The sequence below is a fragment of the Cyprinodon variegatus genome, unplaced genomic scaffold, assembly GCF_000732505.1.
Source record: "Cyprinodon variegatus isolate N-32 unplaced genomic scaffold, C_variegatus-1.0 Scaffold73, whole genome shotgun sequence".
Taxonomy (NCBI): Eukaryota; Metazoa; Chordata; class Actinopteri; order Cyprinodontiformes; family Cyprinodontidae; genus Cyprinodon; species Cyprinodon variegatus.
The window spans coordinates 1,619,982-1,630,047 of record NW_015150526.1 but is presented as its reverse complement, the minus strand read 5'-3'; the positions used below and the strand labels follow the sequence as shown (position 1 = coordinate 1,630,047).

At 35.4% G+C, this 10,066-nt stretch overlaps 1 protein-coding gene across 1 annotated transcript; it reads left to right on the top strand.

The window, feature by feature from the left end:
* Window positions 1-4,902: 4,902 nt before the first annotated feature.
* aqp4 (aquaporin 4) lies at window positions 4,903-9,991 on the top strand. The gene is made up of 5 exons (XM_015372496.1): window positions 4,903-5,071; window positions 5,434-5,851; window positions 5,943-6,107; window positions 6,583-6,663; window positions 8,327-9,991. The coding sequence occupies exons 1-5, from the start codon at window positions 5,013-5,015 to the stop codon at window positions 8,579-8,581; spliced, it is 978 nt and encodes a 325-aa protein (XP_015227982.1). The 5' UTR covers window positions 4,903-5,012; the 3' UTR covers window positions 8,582-9,991.
* Window positions 9,992-10,066: the final 75 nt, after the last annotated feature.

Sequence of the window (10,066 nt, the reverse complement as noted above, 5' to 3'; positions counted from 1 at the left end):
CTGTCAGATTTTTTATTTTTTTTGGGTGAGTTTTGCTTTGATTTCTCAGAACAATTTGAACAATTAAAAATCCCAGTATTGATATCAGTTGGATGGTCTTGTTTAAAAAAAAAAAAAAAAAAACAGCCAGGAAATAAATCAAACAATATATTTTTGCTGGATTGAAAATGCTGATGCTTGAAATATTATACAGCAAATCTTCTATTCAGCGGTTTATTTTATGCCAAGAACTATATATTAATCTAATAGACTTGGTTTTCAATACTATTTCCTCCCGGAAATCTAGAAATTTTACTCAGGCTTTTGAGACAGTTATGTTGACTGTTCGTCCATCATTTCAAAGTTATATTTACAATTTGTTGGTGTGTTCTTGCTGTTGCATGTTTAATAATAAAAAAAAAAAACAATACTTTCTACAGAATTTATCTTAATTTATCTGTCCAGCAGATGTTTTGCGGCCAAATCATTTGTTTTCAGACCCTTTTGCTCCTTTCAGGGCAAAGGTGTCATGTAACATAATACAAATACTTTGTTACTGTACTTAAGTACACTTTTTAGTTATCTATACTGTACTACATTACTTATTTTTCTTCCTACTTCTGACTTCTACTCATTACATTTTCACACATGTATCTGTACTTTCTATTCATTACATTTTTAAAACGCACATTACTAGTTACTCTTGGCTTCGGTTTAATGTTTATAAATATGTATTTCACGTCATGTGCGCCATCCAATGCAGATCTTTGCCACCATCCACATCTAGTGAAAACTAGTGTCATTGGGTAAGTCATGTAATGCAAACACTCATTGGTTAGCTATTCAGAAAAAGATGTTGAAATGTCTGAAAGGTCGGACACAGATGAGAGCGTATCGGGAAATTTGAGACGGAGACCAACAAGACCTCCCTCATCCTTGGCCCTATCTCAAAGAATTTTTCGAAATAGTCGAAACATTTTGCTTTCAATTCATATAGTGGCATCTGGCTGTTTTCTTTTTAAAGGTTGCTTCATACATTTATACTTTAAGTAGTTTTTGGAGCACATACTTTTTCATTTTTACGTGAGTAAAGAGGTCAAGTTGATACTTAATTTTTTACCAGAGTGTTTTTAAACTGCAGTATCTATACTTCTACTTAAGTAACCAAAGTGTCTACTTTTGACACCATTGCTTCAGGGCACATCATCTCTGAAAACAATCTCCTACACACATTTAGCCAGCTCTGTTCTCTCCCACTTTCTCTCCTCTTTTTTACTACGTCGAAAAAAGGTTTGTCATGATTCTTTTACACAAAAGAGTGAACAAATAGCTAAAAAAAAGCTGCAGCAGTAGGAGTACTTCTTCATGCTTTGGCATAATGGAGGACCGTATGAGTTACGCTTGGAGCCTACGTAATTAAAGTTATTGAGGCACAAACACAAACTGTTTGATTGACAAACAAGTAGCAAGTCCACTTTCGACCGTCGGCAAAGTGGAATGACGAATGTTTTTTAGTCACCACCACCGCCAGAGTTTATGGATTTTAGTAATGTATTTAGTGGGGGAATTAAATAATCAGAGCTATTCTTTGTGTTATAGAGTTTGCAATAATTGCTTTAATGGTTTAATTTCAGATCTACTGCATTAAACTTTTGCTAGGACTGAAATGATCTGTCTGTACTAAACTTGGAGTTTCAATAAATTTTTACAAAAAGCAAAAGTTGTACTGAAAGGAGTTGACCTTTTAAACTGGCAGTGTTGTTTTTTGGCCTTCAGATTAACATCGCTCATTCAAGCTTACTTTCCATAAGAAGATTTGCAATTTTTCCACTATGTCAGACTCACCATAGGTAAGTGAAAATGGGGACGAGCACATAGGACGGCCTTACGTCAACGTATCACTAGACTCATTGACAATTAGGAGGACCACTTATTTTGATGATGGCGGATAAAGAACATCCTCCACTATACCTTTAATTTAAAAAAAAATCTAAAACTGTTGATTTTATTTCTTTAGTTTAAATCGCTTGTCATGAAATGACAGAATGGACAATATTAAAATAGTTTTCTCTGGCTTTTACACAGCTGCCCGTCGTCCTACCACTTACACCATGCTGTTTAATTGTCTGAAAAAAAGGCCACCACTCTTTCCTTTCACCCATAATTAAGACAAATTGGCCTGTTATGGTCATGTAAAAATTGGAAAATTTTCTTCTGCAACCTAAAGTGACTCCATTTATTGCCTTTTTTCAATGTAACACTGTTTTAAAACTAGATTTGTGAAAATGTCATGGCACCTCTTCTGAGCACAAAGCCTGATTCTTTAATGTACTCATATCAAACTTTCATACGTAGGCAAAAACTTAAAATGGTATGCTTAATAAACTCTTGAAGCCTGCTGATAAACATTGCCCTTTTTTAATGTTTGTCCTAAATTACTTTTTTAATGACACAAGCGGGTTTTGACAAGTACATTAGTTTTCCATGTTAGCAATTTGAATGTCTTTTTCTCTTTGTCTGAACTGCATTACATAACAATTTAGATGTTCTGTATAAATTCCATTTCTGTAATGCAAATGCATGTAGTCTGTCACGAAGAACTGTTCTTCACTTTTAAGCCATAAGAAAAAACATAATGGTGATAGATGTAATGGTGAGAAAACATGATTTGACATGTTTTTTGGAAGGGTCTGAAACGTCACTGCTATTGGCAAGAAGGTCCAAGGTTGGCCTGGGGTCTTGCTCCATGTACAGTAGTGTGCTACTCCTAGCATGAATGCATTGGCTCTGTCTTTGTACTCCGGCATCATTTTACAACAATAATTATCGTGTTCAATTATCATGTTAGGCTACATGGCATTGTTGTGTCTTTGACAAGTCTCAAGCAGCCACAACACACAGTACTTCCATTTTATTATAAGATATTATTTTCTTTTTTGGTTGACATTAATTATTCTATTACATTGAGTTAAACCTTTCAACCCCCAAATCCTGACCCCCCACCCCACCAACAAAAAAAAATAAATAAAATTGGCAAGAAGGTATATTTACATTACCACTGCTGCACTTTAAAAAATGAAAATGTATTGAGAGGTGTACCGAGCAAAATTTATTTTTGTATACACTCTGTGTGTACAAAAAGACAATAAAGTCTGTCTAAGTCTAAATCTAACCCCCAAATTCACTAGAGTGCTGAAAGTTTTAACTAGACTACACTACAAAACACTGTTTAAACTTTGTGATGTCTGTGTGGAAAAAAGAAATCAAGATTACATGCCAACAACGATCAAATGAGTTATGTTTCAGGAATATAATCATCTATCCATCCATCCATCCATCCATTTTCTATCACGCTTATCCCAAGCGGGGTTGTTAGGGGTGCTGGTGCCTACCTCCAGCTGTCTACGGCCGAGAGGAATATAATCATAAAAGGTGGTAATAAAATTCAAGCTTAACATTTCACTTTTCCTCTGTGTCACCTTCATTTCTTTTTTTTTTTCTGTCATCTTTGATGGCTCATGTGGAACACATTCTCCACAGAGCTGCTATGTGGTAATTCTGAGGTAAATATTAACACATTGCATATATGACACATTAAGACTCTTAGCTCTGTTCTCCAAAGCAAGGTCACTAATATGTTAACCAAATGTTTGACCAGTGTGAAAAAAAAACAAGCCAGTATATTGTTTCAGAGTTTGCACTGCTAATCATTGTTCAGCATCATTGGCATTTCTATCAATATACCTAATTCTACCAATGTCTTGAATAAAGCTGAATTCCAAAAATTGATTAACTTGTCTAGATATGATTTTGAAATTTAAATTTCTTTTTGATGCTATATTTATTATTTCTTGCATGTATATATCCCTTCTGGTCATACAATGTTTTACTGATCCTCTTCAATCAGTAACAGGGTTTTTGTCTTGGTCCATTTCTAATACCACTTTATTCTGAGCTGCAGTTGTTTGAGGTTATGGTTTTAAAGGTATTGGTTTTTAAAATGTGTTTATCTTAAAAGCTAATATGGTCAGAAATCATTGTTTACTATTAATGACGTGCAGAGAACTGAGAATATAAGTAATCTTAAGTTAAATGAAATACATACAAATGTTAAACTTGAGTTACCTTTTCTTTGACCTGTAATGAGGGTCATGCTTTAGTACAGAGGGTCGGCAAGCATCAATAAAAGCTCACATTAGGACCTTTTTTACTCTGATTATCAGACTGCTAAAAAGCTCTCTATTTAGGTTAATCCTCAAAACAAATTCATGTTGAACAATGACACGAGTCTTGTCTTGTTTAAAGTGGACTTTGAACTAAATTTCAGGAATCTAGAATTTCTTGTATGCATATTGATTAATAGGATAAACAGTAGAAATCAAATATTTTGTAACTAGATGGAAAAGGTGAGCTGCAGATAAAAAAAGGACAAAAAACATGTACCTTACAATCTAAAAAGGTTGCTGCATTTAGGATTGTTGATCAAAACCTTCCTTTATTTAAAGGTTAAGAATGGTGTATTTCATGCATAATTACTTTACTTTATACTGTTGCAGGACTTAACAAGGTTACAGATCAATGAAACTTAACTTACCTCTGTATGCCAAGAATGCCCCTTTAAAATGGGACTCTAAACTTGTTTTGAGAGGTACAAAACATCTTTACAAAACAAGTCTTTGGATCCACATACTTTAAATAAAATATGCCTTTTTCATGCCTTTACTCAAAGCTCTGATAGTGGCATAGAAGCTGATTGCCTAATTGTGCTGTCATCCTTACATGATACACATTCCCTTTAACTCCTCCCCCCTTGAGCTGGCTGTTTAATTCCTGTGAGGGGATGATTTTGTATCCACCAATAAAGCTGCTGCTTGCAGTCCCAGGGCACAATGTGTTGCACCCTGCTGCAGGTCTGAACTTAAACAACCTGCTGCTCCTCTGTTAACCCTGTAGGCCACTGGCAATAGGACTTGACAAATATATTTGTAATTAAGGGCTAGATATCTGTTCTGCTTAACAGATTACCAGGACTTATGAATGAAATATCACAGACTACGGGGACAGAAAGAGACAGAATATATAAGCGCATTCGGTAAGTTTCAACATTTACTAACTCTTAATTAAATCAAGTTTGTTAAAAAGTTCTTTATCCTGTTGATTTTTCTTGATGTTTACCAACATATTTTATTTATTTTAGAATTGATCCATGTTTAATAATTACAAGCTTTTGATTATTACATTTTTTTTTTTTTTATGCATGAAAACTTTCTCTCCACAATGTACCTAAGAGTATTCTGTAAAAATATTTTGTGACAGAGATTCACTGTCTTAAATTTCTGGTGGATAAATGTTTTGCCTAGAGGCAGCTGTTCTGATAGGGTTCAGTAAATTTCCAGCTACATTTCAGGAATACACAAGTAGGCTAATCATTTTTTTCATTGATGTTTTTGCCAGGAGCTTCCTGTCCCGCTCTAACTGTCGGAGTATAATGGTGGCTTTTAAAGGGATCTGGACAAAGAGCTTCTGGAGGGCTGTGTCAGGTGAATATGCAGCCAGCTTGATCTTTGTGCTCCTCAGCCTTGGCTCCACTATCAACTGGGCTGCAGGGGAGGACAATCCCCCTCCTGCTGACTTGGTGCTGATCTCCCTTTGCTTTGGCCTCAGCATTGCCACTATGGTTCAGTGTTTCGGGCACATCAGTGGCGGCCACATAAACCCAGCTGTCACTGCAGCCATGGTTATAACCAGAAAGTTAAGCCTTGCAAAAGGTGTGTTCTATGTGGTGGCTCAGTGTCTAGGAGCCATCACCGGAGCTGGCATACTCTACGCTGTTACACCTGCGGATGTTCGAGGATCTCTCGGTGTTACTATGGTAACAACTAAAGCAACGTATTTTTTTCTGTTTGTACCAAATCTTTCCTTAGGGTTTCTCTTAATCTAAATTGGATTTTTTTTATTTCAAGGTGAACTCCAAGATCTCATTAGGACATGCCCTTCTTGTTGAGCTTTTCATTACTTTCGAACTGGTCTTCACCATCTTTGCCACTTGTGATCCCAGACGTACAGACCTAAGTGGCTCTGCAAGCCTAGCCATTGGATTTGCAGTAGCTATCGGACACTTCTTTGCAGTGAGTACATTTATTTATGTATGTAGGCTCAATAAAACTGCTGTTTAGTTCTCACTAGCGTTACACGTTTAAAGTCTCCGAGCAATAAAAAAAAAACTGATTTAGAAATTAAACATAGGTTCTGTCAACAGTAATACTCAGTTTTTGTACCAAAAAGGCTCAAGGTTTCTTAGCTGAATTAAAACAGGTAATCTCAGGGTGAAATTGTCAGCCTGTGATTGTGTACTTTTGCTGCAGATCTTTACTGGAGGCTTCTATCGCATGGCAACAAGTCTCCAGAGGCTTCCTGAACCCTGTAGAGCAAATGAATGAGCAGTGAAAAATTTATGCATGTTGTAACAAAGAGTTATTTGTTCAGAAAACCTTGACTTCAGACATGTACAATGTAAGCTTTAAGCTTGGTTAAGTATGATTTTGTGTCTATTTTTTTATGTTTAATCCTTCAAATCAAAATCTGCATTAATATGTGTCTTAGATTCCTTACACAGGAGCCAGCATGAACCCAGCTCGTTCATTTGGACCTGCGATGGTCACACTTAACTTTGACAACCACTGGGTAAGAGACAACTCTTTAACAGAACGATGTACAAACAAATGCATAACATTTGTCAATTGATTTACAGCCAAAGTGTCCAAACCCAAAAAAAATGAAAAATAAACAGCAGGGGGCAGTAAACATACATAAAATGATCCCTTAAGATTTACAAATGTATTTTTAAAATTATAACTAAGAAAGCTGAAACATTTTCTCAATTCGGTTCCAAACTGTGTAAAGGTGGATGTGAGTCTATGATCTTTAAAAAATTCAGATAAATAACTTTAATCCCTATACACATAAAATAAAGAGGTAATGGAGGAAACAAATATAAATAAGCAATTTGCTCTTAATTTGGGTGCTTTAAATATAATAACTGTATGCACAGATCCAGTTATGAAAGGCATTTCGTCTGTTACATAAAGTAAAATATAACATAGTTAGGAAATTTAGTTTTTTAACTATTCAGTGAAACATAATTGATTTAAAGATAATATTAATTAGCTAAGTTCATGCAAAGGATCTGCAGAGTTAAGCTGCATCATATGATACATCTATTAAACCCTCAAATTGCCCCCTTCATTTATGCTCTTATGAAAAGTGCAAAAGAATTCTAGGTTAAAATACTGTATATAGTGTCAAAAACGGTATGCAAGACAGCTGGCCTAAAGTTATTTTTTTATGTATTTTTTGTTATTAACCCAAGGGATTAATTTCCACCAAGCTTTGCACAAACAGGTGTGGGTCATGTTACTGCTGCTATTTATTTAACATTTGTTTAACTTAAAAATATTTTGTAGCATTGCACCAGAAAGGGGGATTTAAGCCATCACCTGTCATTGATTACCTCTGCAGGCTCCCCCAGTGGTCAGAAAGAATATACTTTATATTTATTTATAATTAATATGCTTTTTTTTCTCCTTAAAAGTTCCCTCTTTTGTATTTCTAAATCTCACTTCTGGTCCCAAACTCAGTAATGCTATGGTATCTTATTTAGAAAGTAATTGTATTTAGAAATGAAGCATATAAGCTCATGTTTGGTATATATCTACAATAAAAGTTGAACCTAGAGTTTTAGGTTGTTCAGAAAAGTGAAAGCTCCTTATTAAACTTTTCTTCTTAAGGCAACATTGCCTTTTACCAATTAGCAGGGCTGATCTGTAAATTCCAAGTTTAGCACCCTTTAAAACCTGTGGCAACAATGCACTGTCACAGCTTTAGAAAGCTTCCCTGGGGTTGCTTCTGAATTGGGGAAATTGTTGCTTTTCCCTCCTGTTCCTCGCTCCTATCCCTTCTCCTTTGGTGGGACCAACAGTAAGAATATAATCATGAAATTTCAAAGATGAGTAAATAAAAGTAAACATCAGATATTATATTTTATATCATTCTGATAAACATCAACATGTTTATATTCTTTTAAAGTTGTGGCATCCTTATACATGGATTAGGTTTGCCTTTGTAATCAGATAATCACTTAAACGGCATTTTCAGAAATATAAAAATTTTATGTTGTTTGCTAGTTAATATAAAGTCATTACTGCACAGTGTGTTACAGTTTAACTCAATTTGTTGCAGAAATTACTATGTCATCAAGCACACACAGGGTAGTTCAGATAAAATCTTTAAGGAGTAACTCATTAACTAACTTGCTAACCAGGGTGTTCCCCCTCCCCTATTATTGTAGGTGTACTGGCTGGGCCCTGTTCTGGGAGGAATCTTGGCTGCAGCTTTGTATGAATATCTTTACTGTCCCGACCCTGAAGTGAAACAGAAGCTGAAGCAAGTCTTTACGAAGGAATTAACAGGAAAGTACAAAGTGGTGGAAAGTGATGAGACCATCATCAAGCCAGGCTCTATCCATAACATTGATCTTGCAGAGAAAGTAGAGAAGAATGATCCCTTTCAGGAGTCGTCCGGAGAAGTACTGTCCTCTGTATGACTATCACACGCACTGGAAATGGAGACCAATTTATAAAAGATGACAAGCAAACTTCTATCGTAAAGCAGACTATAATTTCTGTCAGAAACGCAAGGCTGTATTACTTTCACTGTCATACCATTAACACATTAGAGCTAAATCGTCCACACAACTGCAGAACATTCAAGACTGTTGCTCAGGGATGCTCTGAATGATCATTTTTGCACACAATGCATCCTGTTAAAATGACAGCAAGCAATGCATTATGGGAGGGAAATGTGTGTAGGGGGTCAGCCAATTATGCTGGGTCATTCTGCTGTACTGAAAGATTGAGGAAGAATATGCAGCCTTGTTATTTTTGGATTAGTGTCTCATTTGCTCTGCCTTCTGCATGTGTGATAAAAGGCAGGATGGTCCTTGTGATCATTAAGCACATTAAGGATTCGATGCAAAGTAAGGGAGCGTTGACAAGCTGTACGAGCAGAGCTGTATCACAGAGCTCTCCATTTTCAGTGCATTAATCAGGTAAACAACTTGCTATGCTTTCTTCAAGTTCATCTCCACTTTGTTGTCTGTTATTGTACAACTATTCCTTCTTTTCCTTTCACTGTAATCATTGAAGTTTTGTTGTCTTTGTGAACTAGATCCATTTTCTTGCACATTTTATCAATATATATGAAGAAGAGGTTTTTTCATTTAATGGGTGAGTTCCTCCTTGTAACCCACCTCCATACATTTTGTGCTTTATAAAGATACTGGTACAAAGTGCAAATTTGTGAGGACTTTCTTTTATACATTTCTCAAATTTCATACTATTATATTAATATCCAATATGATTCATTATTTTTGGATGATTAAATGAAATTCTGATAAAGATTCGAGCTCTTTGGTTTAGGAAACAGTGACATTTGTATTTAACTAAATTCCCTATCATGCACTTTCTACTGCAAAGTATTCTGCCCATACCTCTATTCCTGGACATAATATAAGAAAAAGATGATTGAAGGATATAGAATATATTACATTTTTTGGTTGTTTGGTCATCCTGTCCTACATATAGTTCCTGCTCTGGGTTGTGAGCCATATCACTCATATCTAAATCCAGCAATGACTGTATAAACAGTCAGATACAAAGCTAGGGTTTGCCATTGGCTGCCCCTTTGACCCCTAACCAAGAGATGTGTTATTCCCATGTCGATGTAATTCACCACCACCAGATCAAGCAGTTCTCCTCTAAAACGGGCCACAGTGATACTCTGAAGTACTATGTCCAGACTGTTAGTAATTCTTGTTGTCTTGTTGTATATTAACTATAAATTGACAAGAAAAGCATAAATAAATTACTTGTATCAATATATTGACATTAAATGTGACAAAGAATTCATGCTATTTTCATAACTTTTTCCTCTGTTATTTGTATTTTTTCTAGAAGTTTGCTATGTAATTAAATGCAAAGCACAACTGCTCAACACAGTATGGCATGCATATATGTATAAATATCTGTAT